Source organism: Stigmatopora nigra, chromosome 1, assembly GCF_051989575.1.
Source record: "Stigmatopora nigra isolate UIUO_SnigA chromosome 1, RoL_Snig_1.1, whole genome shotgun sequence".
Classification (NCBI taxonomy): domain Eukaryota; kingdom Metazoa; phylum Chordata; class Actinopteri; order Syngnathiformes; family Syngnathidae; genus Stigmatopora; species Stigmatopora nigra.
The window spans coordinates 6,236,511-6,250,453 of NC_135508.1; the positions used below are offsets into that span (position 1 = coordinate 6,236,511).

General features: G+C 39.8%; 3 protein-coding genes across 3 annotated transcripts in view; all 3 read left to right on the forward strand.

The window, feature by feature from the left end:
* The window catches only part of zmynd12 (zinc finger, MYND-type containing 12), a 151,585-nt gene that overhangs the window by 95,956 nt on the left and 41,686 nt on the right, over window positions 1–13,943 (forward strand). The gene's annotated exons all lie outside the window — the stretch shown is intronic.
* On the forward strand, window positions 1,741–7,875 carry prdm2a (PR domain containing 2, with ZNF domain a). The gene is made up of 2 exons (XM_077721939.1): window positions 1,741–5,967; window positions 6,397–7,875. The coding sequence occupies exon 1, from the start codon at window positions 1,795–1,797 to the stop codon at window positions 5,926–5,928; it is 4,134 nt and encodes a 1,377-aa protein (XP_077578065.1). The 5' UTR covers window positions 1,741–1,794; the 3' UTR covers window positions 5,929–5,967; window positions 6,397–7,875.
* Window positions 9,492–13,943, forward strand: part of kazna (kazrin, periplakin interacting protein a) — an 82,192-nt gene continuing 77,740 nt past the window's right edge. The window contains exon 1 of the mRNA XM_077715451.1: window positions 9,492–9,928. Within this exon, the coding sequence (XP_077571577.1) occupies window positions 9,853–9,928 (76 nt within the window). The 5' untranslated portion in view covers window positions 9,492–9,852. The remainder of the gene's footprint in view (window positions 9,929–13,943) is intronic.

Sequence of the window (13,943 nt, forward strand, 5' to 3'; positions counted from 1 at the left end):
AACTAAAATAAGCACTACTGTATAGTACTGTGTTATTGCGCCATCTGCAGGTCAAAGTTGTTACCTGCAACAAGAGTGCCAATTATAAATTCACGTTAAAAAAAATAAATTATTTAATATTCACAGAAATGTAGCGCTAATACGTACATGGAGTACACTTAATTTTCAAAATAGGAACTTATTTAAAAAGAGCTGCATTTTGCGGCGTTGTTTTCTTCCTGTATCATAGCAAACTCACATCCAATTGGTTCAGATTTGTCATGATCTCTTTTCACCCAATCAGAATACACGTATTTTGATAGTCCACTTGTGAACACCCAGCTGTTTACAACCTGCACAACAAGGATATGAAACTACTGAACGACAATGTGGTCGCAAATCAAGTACGTAATTTATAGATAAACCCATAAACGAACTGTTTTTTGCAGACAAAAATTATTCTCGAGTCAGTGTCTTAATTTTCACATCTAGAATATAGCTTGTAGCTAAGGTTCTTGAGCTAACCGTAAAATGTCTGAAAACTGCATTTATACAGAAGCCTGCCCTATAGTACTTCACTATGCACATTTTGCAGGCCAAAGCGTATTGCCGGACCGTAGCTGGTGCATTGTAAGTCTTTTATTTGAGATATAACGGTAATAGATTGAGGAATTGGTAGTTAAAATCCGTATGCTAAAGAGCAGCCTCTGTCGTCAGAGCTGAAAACGAGACGTGTCTTGAGAGAAACCAGCAATGGTGCAAAAGGACGCCCGGCGTCATCAAGCCAAGTGAGGCCAGAAGTTCTTGAACGCACCACTCCTGCAAATTTGGCCTTAAAAATATTATTATGCATTGGATACAGATTCAATCTCAATGTTATTGATTTATTTGAAGTGACAGTTTTGGAGGTACATCGAGGCCTTGATCTAGGCCCTTTATCTCACTCATCAAATAGTCCATATTGTGACTTTTAACTTTATAAAATACATTGCATGTCATGGGTCTTCTTGCACTGTGCACTGTATATTTGAAATATGATGTCACTATCTATTCATTGCTTCAGTGCCACCTTTTTCTCTCCTTTCTAAATCCACTACATTATATCTCATTCCTACTTATGTCTACTATTAGACACATTTATAATTATTACCAAAAGCAGACGTAAAATTCAACCCCTCAGCAATATGGTGCTTTGTGTTTGATGCGTGTAATTATAATGCATCAAAGACAAAGCTTATGATGTCAACCGCAAAATAAGCAGGGGATGACCTAAACAGCCAATTATTGTGACCCTGTTTTGTACCATTAAATAGAACATAGCCCATATTGATATATCTCTTCATCTGTGTCTTCTTTTTACAGTAAGAAAGGTCTTCATTTAAGGCATGCCTGTGGTTTCAGACAATTAAAAATGGTAAGTCAAAAAGTCATGATGTTGACTGTGATGTTATTTATTTCACTGTTTGAGTTTTTGGCTTTTCTCATTTTCAGTTTTGGCCCATAATTTCTCATTTGGGTACCTCCTTAGTAAATATGTCTAGCGGCAAATGTTTTAGAATATGCAGAACAGCTTTATTAATTCTAGTGTTGTATTCAGCAAACTAACCATTCATTCATCTTCCATACCGTGCATCCTCGTAAGGGTTATTTTACCCTCACTAGTTGCAATTAATAATGAAAGTATTATGTTTATATAATGATGACTTTTTATTATGACATTCTTCTGTTTTCTAAAATAGATTTTTATTCATTTCAGCAGGTGTGACCACTATTATGGGTATTTTTTCCCAGAACTGGATATAAACATTTGGAGAAATGGAACATTCCTCTCACCAATCTGAATATAGAGATGGTGAGGATCTACAGCAGGAAGATGAGGCCATTTGTCAAGACAAGGCTGTTATAGAACATGACATGCCTGACATTCAGGGCCACTTTGTTCGCAATGTCAGCAAAGGAGAGGCTTTTGCCTGTCAGCACTGTGAGACGTGTTTTACTAGCCAACAAGCCTTGGAACGACACATCCATAGCCATTTTTTGATAACAAGTTTGCCACAAACATTTACAAGCAAAAAGGGGAAAATGGCTTCCGGTTTGGAGTTTGGTCTGCTGCAGTGTGATAACATCCAGCCTTCATATTTATTAAACTCAGACTCACATCTTGAGGACAGTAATGCTCGTGCATGCAACACAATGCCACTGGATGAACAGGTGTACGAGCATCATCCTTGTAGTTACTGTGAAAAGATATTTACTACAAATGCCAACAAGCAGCAGCACGAGAACACAGTCCATAAGCAGCATGTACAAATTCCTCTTGTGGAACAAAGTGATGCGCCCCACGAGGAACAACTTAAGCAGATAATCATTGCAACGTCAAATCACGGAGCTGAAATTTCAGCAGAGGTTTTGGAGAATGAAGTCGAACACACTGGAAATTACACGGTCGACGTCTCCAGTAGCATCTCTGAGAATCTTAGCCTTTGCCTCGGTGGTAAAATTGTGTCAGCAAGCACAGTGAGTGGCTACCAAGCAGCGGAAGTTCATGCTGCTTGTTCAACTTTGATTGGACTAGATGCTCTAATTCTAGATCCCACCCATTTGAACCTGGGATTAGGCATTGATTCCATTCTGAGCAGCCAAGAGCTGTTGAATCAAGCTCTTGCCAAGAGAAGAACTGCAGCACCTACTCTGTTACCCCAAATTCAAACAGAACTAGGATCTGAGATGTTGGTGTCATCCTCATCGTCAGAAATTGTAGCTTCGTTTATAGACAGTATACTCACAACGAATGCAGGATCGTCATTTGACGCACCGAGTTCAAGCGCTGTGTTTCTGTCTCCTAATTTGGATCAGCTACAAGAGATGCAGGAAACACTGCTTCCAGATGCCCAAACAACTTGCTCATCTGTATCTACTGTATCAGGAAGGTTCAAAAGAAGGACTGGATCGCCACAAAGTTCTCCTCATCACACCATCACATCTGATGAGGAAACAGTAACGGCAAAAACGGATGTCGATGTTGCTACTTTACCGTATATAGAAACCCAGTTTAAACCCATTGTGCTCCAGCTTGCCAATGAAAAGGGAAACAAAATCCAAAGGATTGAGGAAAGTCAAGCAGATCCTGTTCCAGCTGAGAACTGGGATCCTGTAACTGCTGACAAAAGCTGTAGTCAGCAACCACTGGATCTGTCCACTACAATGTTACAAAATGAAGTTGAATCGTCAAATGATAATGCGCTGGATTTAAGTTTCCAAAAAAGGACCCTTGAAGAATCACAGCTGACATCAAATTTACTTTTCCCCTCAGAAGACAATACTAATATTTGCATGCAGGAGATGGCGGTCCTGAGTGTTGGAGAGCAAAATATTAGTCTAGCAAACTGTGAGGGACCTCATCTTTCAGACCTCACCATTGTTACAAGTCCAAATATGGTGGACTCTGTCACAGAGGGACTTGTTTATGGACTTTCTATCCCCACCGGTCCATCAAATTCTTCACCTGCCACCCTCACACCTCTCGGTTTCCCGCCAACTTCACCATGCACCATAACATTTGCTCCTCCAACTACCCACACAGTACTACCAAATGCTCCATCATTAATCACTGTTCTGGCCCCACCGCTATCTATTCCTAACCCTTCAAACCAACCAATCCAAGTGTTGGCTCCAAATATATCTCCTGAGCCACTGGTACTCTGCACAGAGAATGCTACAAATTCTTCGCATGGTAATTTAACCCCTACATTTGCAGCTACAAATGCTGCAAACCTTGTCACACTAACTCACCCACTTGACCCCTTACTGAATCTACCTGGCCAAGTGTTTCTCACAGATCACATTTCCCTTAACCCACCAGTAGATGAAGACCATAACATGCCTGAGATACCATTCACAGCCACTGCCGCATTAAACGAACCACTCATAAATTCGTACAATATCACAAGTAACACGGTGCTGATAGAATGCACAATATCCCTTGAGTCCCCGGGGAACGTCCCAGCTGCTGTAACAATACAAGACGATATTGAGCTACCACTATCCACGCAGATGCTTGTCAATCACGTAGACCAGCAACAGATTGTGTCATTACACAACACCACAACTATGGATCCTACCCATATAATGTCCTCCGTTGAAGAGTCCGTTACTTTGTCTGCAAACACATCAGTGATGACAGATTGTCCTGCCGAGGCTGAAGAGCCTGAAACTCAAAGCCTCAAAGAAGATAATTTGTCTTCAAGCACATCAGTGATGACAGACTGTCCTGTCAAGGCTGAAGAAATAGAACAATGCCTGGAAAAAGACACTTTGTCTTCAAGCACCTTGCCAATGCCCGATTGTTCTGCCAAGGCTGAAGAGCCAAAGCAAGGCCTCGACGATAGATCTGAAAATGCAGATGAGGAAGAACCTGACAGTCCTGATTCGGCGGTGGAAATCAATTCTGACAAGACAAACGCCGATGAGAATGTTGAAGAAACAAAACCGGCAAACACCACTAATAGTGATATTGAGCCCCAGACTTTCACCAAGAACTTTATTTGCAATGTTTGCAATGTACTTTTCCATTCAATGAAAGAACTCGGTCATCATGTCGGCGAGCATGCTGAAGAATGGCCCTACAAATGTGAGTTCTGTGTTCTGCTCTTTGACAAGTCCTCAACTTTGCTCGACCATCGGTCAAGTCTACATGGTGTTGACAAGATGTACATGTGCAGTGCGTGTCCCAAAGCCTTTGTCTACCTTTGCAATCTGAAACAGCATCAGGAGGAATTGCATCCTGCTCAGCAATGTACATTCACTGAAGAAGAAAAGGGGAAAATCAGACATCAGAATTACAACTTTTCGACAAAAGTCAGCAAAGAACCTTCTTTGCCTGATGCCTCTGAAAAACGGGTAAAAAAAGAAGTTAATGAAGGAGATCTGACCTCTGACGAATTATTTACAACCATTAAAATCATGGCTTCAGAAGGAGGCAAACTCAAAGTGCCTGACGTACGTCTTGGTATTAACCAGCACTACCCCAGCTTTAAACCTCCACCTTTTCCTTACCATAACAGGTCACCGGCTGGATCGCAAGCGTCAGCTACAAATTTTACCACCCACAACATTCCACAAACCTTCAGCACTGCCATTCGGTGCACCAAATGTGGAAAAAGCTTTGATAATATGCCAGAACTACACAAGCACATCTTGGCTTGTGCCAGTGCCAGTGATAAGAGGCGGTACACACCCAAGAAAAATCCAATCCCACTACGTCACTTTGTAAGAAAACAAAACGGAGTCCTGTCTCTTACCAATTCGGAAAATGAATCTAATAGCTCGAATAGAGCGAGCCAGTCAAACGGGTCTACCACAGAATCATCTTCTGTCAAAGTCCGGTTGAAATTACTGAACAAAAGGAAACAAAAACTGGGCCAAAGAGTCTTGCCGCAGAGGAACAAGTCCTTGTCAAGTAAAGTATCCCCTTCACACAAAGATGAGGAGTTATTTGTTTGCCCTCACTGCAGCAGGGAGTTCACAATGCAACGCAGTCGAACCAAACACATGGCAGTTTGTCTCAAAAAACCCAGGGACGTGAGGACAAGGAAAGATGGAGGGCTCTCGGTGACAAAAGAAAACGATGGCCGATTTCATAGTGGCCTCCCCCACGTTACCGAGCAACAACTCTCAGCACAACCGAGGACAAGACTCCAGACATCAGGGACGGTTAAAAGGCCCGCCACACCACCTTCACCAAAAAGTTTTTCAAGCAAAAGACCTAAGTTTGACAATTCCAACTCTGACATTTCCACTTTAAATGAACTCCCCGTGGTCCGTTCTTTCAACCGTCCTCTTCGTCAGTACACTCGGCTGCATCATGGCATGAAACAAATTCCATCAAAGCCACAAACTGAGACCAACTCACCGAGCCGAGAAGAAGCCACTGGCAGCGGAAGCTCCTGAGAAGAGCGCTACAGCATGAATACCTTTTTGTTTGTTCAGGTAAATAACATTCATTTACTTTGCCGCTCACCCACACTAGTCTCGTGACCGGACGTTTCGTCGAACGGACGTTTTGTCGCCAGATTCGCTCGCTCTCAAAATTATAAACATGAGAGAGAGTTTACTGTTGAAAGCGATCAACCAAGTAATCTTTCGCTCTCAAAATTATAATCATGAGGGAACTGTCCGTCGACCAAACGCCCATTCGACCAAACGTCCATTTGACAAAACGTCCGGCGACCAAACATCCGTTCGACAAAACGTCCGTCGACCAAACGTCCAGGTTCCCACAAGTCTATGGACCTGTTCTATTTTACAACATTTTATGAGATGGCATTTAAGTAATTCCTGCAATTTAACTTAACTGACTGTGTAAAATCTCTTGTTTTGCCTATTTTAATTTATCAAGGTTGCCTTTTTCACTTTTAGGACTATGAACGCCCTTGACCCCTCTTCAGCCATCAAAGACTACGTTTATTATACAACCAGGAAAGGATTGAACCTAAGGATAAATGGACAAAAATACTCGTTTGACTCAGATGAACTACTGCAAGTACACAGTATCAAAGATTGGAGGTTGGTACTGTCCTCTATTTCATCAACTTTCCCTCAACAGCTTGGGTTTGCACTTTGAAGTTAATCTGACAGCGACGTGTTGTCGAGGAAATGGGAAGCAGTGTAGCTGAAAGGCTTCTCTCATTTCTCGCTTGGAGAGCTACTCGGCGGGGATGGCAAACGGCAATCACTGTCAGCATGGATTTGCACTACTTTCTCCTTATCAGTACTTTGTTGCCTTTTGGGTTTAAATTCTCTATTGCATGTCCTTTGCTTGTTCTACAGTCGCGTGGTATAGAGGCAATCAGGCCTTAAACAATGCATATAGCTGGCCATTAATTAACCTTAAAACTTTGAACAGATCCTTGAACATTGCCCAAAATTATTACCTAAAGCTTTCTTTCCATGTTCTTCAGGATACAAGCACTGGTGTTACAAATAGAGGTGATTTTTAGCAATGTATTATTTAACAGGGTTGACTTTTCAGAGGAAATATTGAGCCACTGCATTTGTTCTACTTTCTGTGGATTCATTTTATGTTTTCAACAATTCATTGAATCTATCATTATGTGTGGCATACAAATCATGGATATAAGTGGAATGAAATGAATGGAATGTTTCTTCAGTTGGCTTTAGTGCTAAAACTACAACAAAAGAACACAGTAACGTTCATCACTTTCAACATGTTGAGCCTATTCTGTAGGTCACAATAATTCTCAAAAGTGCTGAAAAGCACCACTAAAACGCAAACAGATCATATACTAGAGTATGTTTTTTTTCTTTTCTAAAAGTATATATCAACTGTAGAATACAGGCACTTGATACAGGCTTGCTTTCCGTGTAACATTTTATTGTTCATTATGTACATTTAGTTATAATGTGAGTTCTAAAATGCAAATGTACACTTGGTTAATTCTCAAAAGGACTAAACTGTTGCGACTAATTTCATTTGCAGAAAGATTCATAAGCTACTAGTTTAAACAGGGTACTTAAGTAATGATGCTGTATATCTCTATCAAATATATATTTAATTTGCGGGAACTAATACGTGTGTGAGAGAATAATGTTTTGGGTTTTTTGTTTTTTTTCCAGGGGTGTGAGGGCAGAAGTACATATAAACGTATTGCCTCTGTAATTCTTGTACCTCTCCCACTGACTATATAATGTTGGATGTACAGAGTAGTTGTGGGACTCATGACTGACTGTGAACGTTTGTGTAGCATTTCAAAATGTAAATGAAGTCCTGTATATTTATTATTAATTTCAAAGAATTGATGATTCTGAAGATGTTTGATTTGCACTTTTTCCCCTCCCAAGTGTGTGGTCAAAATAAATATCAACTGTTAGTGTAAAGTGTGTATTTGTAGAAATGTGTTTTACAATAGATCATATAATTAATGGGTGGCAGTTTAAAAGGTTATTAGGGAAAGCTACAATGCAAATGCGGACTATCCAGAAGGTGGTGCAATTGACCTAATACAACTATTTTGCAGATATTATTCAACTCTGTTGAATAACTCTGTTCAATAAAAAGATTTCCTAACCAACTTTAGACCTTTTGGACTTAACCATTCTCTTTGAAGATTAAAAAGTTGAAGTTATAAACATATAACATTGAAATACAAGTGAAAGGGGTGCATTCACAAACTGTAAAGGCTAAATATCCTCTATAATTAAACAGACGTTTGGTCGCCGGATTCGCTCACTCTCAAAATTATAATCATGAGAGAGAGTTTACCGTTGAAAGCGATCAACCAGATAATCTTTCGCTCTCAAAATTATAATCATGAGAGAACTGTCCGTCGACCAAACGTCCATTCGACGAAAGGTCCGGGGACCAAACATCCGTCGATGATGGCAATATTTTTAAATGTGTTGAGGAAGATTTGGCTTACTCACAATTTCTATAATGTAATACAATTCAGTCCTATGAAAACATGTTCATAGGCAGTAATTGCACTAAGGGATTGTCCTTGAATGTCGAACTGGCACTGCACTTGCTGTTCATGCGACTGAACAGATACATTAATAAAGGATGACAATCTGCTTTTAATCATATGCTGGCCTATATGGTTAGAAAATTATTTTTGTATGCAGATGTAGCAAACTGCTTCCATTCTACATGAAATAGAAGCTTTATAATAAGAAGTCTCGATCGGACATTTGGTCGCCGGTCTTTTAGTCCCTTTTGGTCGCCGGTCAAATGTACTTAAATATTAAATATTTCTGTCTCGCTACTCACACAAGGGGAATCATGACAATTTGAGTTCACAAACCCGTTAATAGTGTTTTGTTTTTTTTCCCCATTTTTAGAAAATGGATATTTAATTGTGTCCTCATCAGCTGTTGCCTTCAGGGACAATCCGAAGGTATAAGAGTTCCAGGTTTTTGCCTCAGGCATAGTTGGATGTCATTTCACAGACTACCTTTTTAGTTAAACAGAATTATCAATAATACAAAGGGATATGCTGTCTGAAGAGCCAGTCAGGAATTAAAATGTCATTGACACAATAGTCTTTCAGTAAAAAAATTCTTATGACTGGGTTTGGATTTATAGTTAACATTATCCTGACAACCAGGTGAACCATTGGAGTTGAGTTTTGAGAAGTCAATTAGCCATATCTTTCCGTCAAAGCCAGCTGTTGAGTTAATGGTGAAAGATGGACAGCTTAGCAAGGTCAACTGTTACTTCTGTGATTTAGTTGAGGAGAATAGCATTTATTTGTCTACATTGCTGACATTTTCTGGATCAGTAAACTGAAACCACTTGAATCTCCTCACAGAACACACATTTCTGAATGCTACCATGTACATAAACATCACAGCACTTCACCATAAGTGTCTCTTGAAACATGTCCAACACTAGCCCCACAACACCAAGTCACAGAGAGTACAAGCATCAGTTATATTATGACGTTACAACTGGCAACAGTCGTCTTCGTCTGCATCGTCTCGGAAGAGTCTGCCTTACTGCAGTCTTCTCTCCACCATAGCGGTAGCGCTCTGTCTCTATCTTTCTCTCTCCCTCTCTTCCACATGCATACATACACTGTCACACTAAAAAGCGAGGCAAAAGCTAACCCAGTAGGGGTGATCTCTCGTCAGCACGGATACAGAAAAACATCAGAAGCAACAGACTAGGCTGATCTACTTGGTTTCAAAGCAAATGTAGGACGAAAAGGGAGCGTCCGCCAGACAAATTAGTCAGTGTGAGAAAGGAAGAGTTGATCCGTCGACACCTGCTAACCTACTCTTGCTTCTTTTTCCAGCCTGCACATTGTTTTCCTTTTTTCTTTTGCCCAGGACTGTTTTTTCTCTTCTCATCTAGTCATGGAAGAGATGCTCACCTGCAGGCGAAGCCCGTTCTCCCAGGTGTTTGGGCGCCAGGGTCAGCTCATGCAAGCAAGTGAGTGTTTACACATTGGTGGATTGGGAATAAGTTTGCCAATGAATTCGTTTTTGTTAGTAAGATGCCTAAAGTAAACCAAGCTCTGATTTATTTTACTTTTATTAACCATCTCTTGTGAGCTTGTTGCCAAATGTTACAAATAATGAAAGCATGTCATATGCCAAGCCTTGATGTTGCAGCATAACACAAGATAAGTATTTGTGTTGATGGATTTGAGATGATGCCAGAAATCTCATGAGCGTGGAAATATTATATTCAAGTGAATTTGCATCCAAATGAGACATAGGTGTGCGATAATGTCATCTATGGCCAGCAAAAAATGGAATGGAACTCAACAGCAAGGGTGAAATTCCATTTCATATTCAAGGCTTTAAAGAAGGATGCGGCAGTTATAATCCTACGTACTGTGATGTTTGGATTTTGCGACACATTTGTTATTTCACTGTGGTTTTATGAGCTCTATAATTTCTTTTAAACAACAAAGCAACACTTAAAATACAATATAGCGACAATGAAAAACATATCCGACAGTTATAAGCTAAGGTAGAGAATTTTTTTAAACCACCAAGACCTTTTAATCAACTTTCTCCAAATTATGTGTATGTATAAAATGCATAGACATAAAGTGTAATCAATTTTAGAAATAATCTAGTGCATTTTTTACTATTTGGCAAAAAATAAAGGATGAATCATTTAATGTTTACACATCGAACCTCTTTACCGCATAACAGAAAAGTGCCAAAGCCCATAAAAACGGGAAAAACACCTTTGGCAAAGACTCTAGTGCAGATTCATAATGTACAATAAACGTTCATGTTTTCTTTATTCTCCTCCATAAATGGCTATCGTCTAACTACATCTTAGCCTAAAGGAGAATTGTCAATATATTTTAATGGCTAAAATACTAAAACTGAACAGCTCCTCAAAATATAAAAAATACAGTGTTCCCTCGCTACTTCGCGCTTCAGCTATCGCGGACTCAGAGCTTCGCAGATTTTTTTCAGGAAAAAATCAAAAAATAAAAATTTAAAGATATTAAGTTAAAATTATAAATTACATCATTTTACAAGAATTGGAAACAAAATATTCAATAAGAATTGGTAATTGCATAAAAAAAAAGGCCAAAGAAATGGTCAATAACCTGGTGAGAGTTCAGGAATCGCATTGATGACGTCATGGCTGTTTACAGGCGCATCTTCACCGCCCAAAAAAAACAATGTTCACAACTCCCAATAACGATGTTTCTTACGTGCAAAAAAAAAACTGCAGAAGATCCTCCATCCGGACTACTATGATGTTTTTGCTTGGTGGTGCTTTTGTGCACGTGTTACACGTTTCTTTAAGCATTTTTGAAGGGGCACCCCTACTTCGCGGAAATGCACTTATTGCGGCGGGTCCCGGTCCCCATTAACTGCGATAAGCGAGGGAACACTGTAACAATAATTAATAGAAAAATAATTGCTTCACTCCCCATCACAAAAACAATATAAAACCTTCCACCCCACAGATGCTAAAAGATGCCCCGTTTGTGCAATAAATTAAAATTCCACCTAAAATGAATGAGAAAATGATGTCATTGCACAAGTTGTACCAAATTTCTGTCTAACTCTAGTCTATGCCCCTTCAAGTTATCTATGCTCTTTGAAGCTAAGGCTTCATGTCTCTGATTTGGGGAAAAAAGAAGGCAGAGATGGTGGAAGGTGGGAGGAGGTATGAGGCGAGAAAGTATGAGAATAAAATATGGCTAATATTTTATATATACAAGCTAACACTGTTGCGCAGTTAGTGGAATTCTAATCCGCTATAGCGCTGGCTGGCAACATCTGAACAGTAATTATAGTGGGATTTTTGTTATCTTTGGCTGTCACCCACCACTGCATCATCACAAGTCCCTTAAGCGAAGACCTGCCTCAGGGAAAATTCCACTGAGTTGCATATATCTAAAGAATATTAACAGCCTTCTGCTGAGATTTTTGGAGGATACTATATATACTGAGACTTGTATTTGGCACGTCTTAGTGCTAGGTGGATGAATCCTGTAACAATTCTCTTGGTATTTTGCCAGTGCTGTGATCTGTTTTCTGCTCACTATACTAATCTGACTTCAAAATTCCCTTGGCACCCGCTGCTCCCGTTTGTCATTTGAGTATGACAATTCGCCCCATTGGCTTTTAAATACTAACAAACACTCAGGGAAAGTTTTGCTCTTATTTTTTGACATTTCAAGATATGTTCATATCCTCATATTGAATAGGAAGCAGTCTAGTTGTACAATTTAGATCCTACTCTGTGTCTTATAGACCGATGTAATCTTGGTCAAAAAGGGATCTGAGGCAATTTCAAATGATTTCATCAATTCAAAATGTTAGAATTAAACTTGTCCGACCCCCTTTAGCTTATTACATATCCTCCCTGGCATTCTGTCATTTTTTCCTATTTTCTTTAACATTCATGAAAGCAAGTCAGAGTTGTTTTTTGCACAACCTTGTCAACCGTGTCTGCTACTGTTAAACATCAATGTTTTCAAATAAATGCCTCAGCAGGGGTAAAATACGAGAATGTGTGCTGAATAAAGGAAAGGTTCAGCAAAGCTAACAATTTCATGTGAACTGGTGGTGGTTTTTATTCTGTATATAAGGTCAAATTTGGCCGCTTTCAGACTTTTCATAAAGCTGTCAATGTCATTTTGGAGGGCTGAGTTTTTTTCAGTAAACAAAAAAAAAAACAATAACAAGGCTTCATTCCAAGTAGGATCTGATTGAGTGACCGTAACAATTAACCACTGTCACAAAACTAGAACTTATACTTTTCAAGGCAACATTAGTTTTCCCAGGATATTCAAGGACTGTTTTTTTTCTTGATAAATTAACACACCAGGTTAATACTAAATGGATTGGTAAAGCACTTGAATGGTGGACCTGATGTGAATGTTTAACTGAGACCAATGCAAGTGTATTTTAGGATTTCTTTGAAGAGATTAATTCTTCCTGGTCTTCCACATGCTTGTGCATAGATTTATCCCACCTCTTTGCCTGACGGGCTCTCCTGCAGTGAGAGATTAGCTACCAGTGCTGCTAATCATCTGGAAGGGTCACGTTGAAAATGTTTGCCATCTCCAGACAGTCCTTGTTTCTAAAGGGCCTTTAAATTGTTGTTTTCCACCATATTTGTATTTTCTAGTTTTTACAGTTCAGCTACAAGCTTTGCCAGAGCAATGACATTCTATCTTCAATAATTAGAACAGAATGTGATGCAGAGAGGTTGATGAAGTTACCGAGATATAGTATTCGGACGTTTGGTCGCCGGACGTTTGGTCGCCCAGACACTTGGTCGCCCGGACGTTTGGTCGCCCGGACGTTTGGTCGCCCGGACGTTTGGTCGCCCGGGCGTTTGGTCGCCCGGGCGTTTGGTCGCCCGGACGTTTGGTCGCCCGGGCGTTTGGTCGCCCGGGCGTTTGGTCGCAGGACGTTTGGTCGCCCTGGTGAATATAATTTTGAGAGCTGGTTTCAACAGTAGATATTTAGATATTAAACTCTCTCTCTCATGAATATAATTTTAAGTGCTGGTTTCAACAGTAGATATTTAGATATTAAACTCTCTCTCTCTCATGTGTATAATTTTGAGAGCTCATTTCAACAGTAATCCCTGTCATGTTGTCAAACTTCCGGCGACCAAATGTCCGGTCACGCCGAGATACAGAAGAGAACCATTTAACGCCAACAAATAGCACTTTACAGTCAGTTACAAATGCACTGTAGTGACCACAAGTGTTTTTGTTACACAGTTGCGGCAATTGCTTGGCAGTTTATGTTTAAATTGATGTAGTAGGAACCTGGAGAAAACCCACAAAGGCATGGGAGGCAGACGTGCTAATACTATTTCATATATTTTATATAATCTATTTTTGGTACACTTTCCATCTCTCCTTGATAACAGTTTATATCCTGACAGTCTACAAAGAGAATAGATAACTTTCCCATCAAAAAAAGCTCATCTTTTTCTTATCAGCAAC

Coding starts and splice junctions, on each gene's coding strand:
- prdm2a (XM_077721939.1), top strand. CDS start 1,795: ATGGAACATTCCTCTCACCAATCTGAATATAGAGATGGTGAGGATCTA.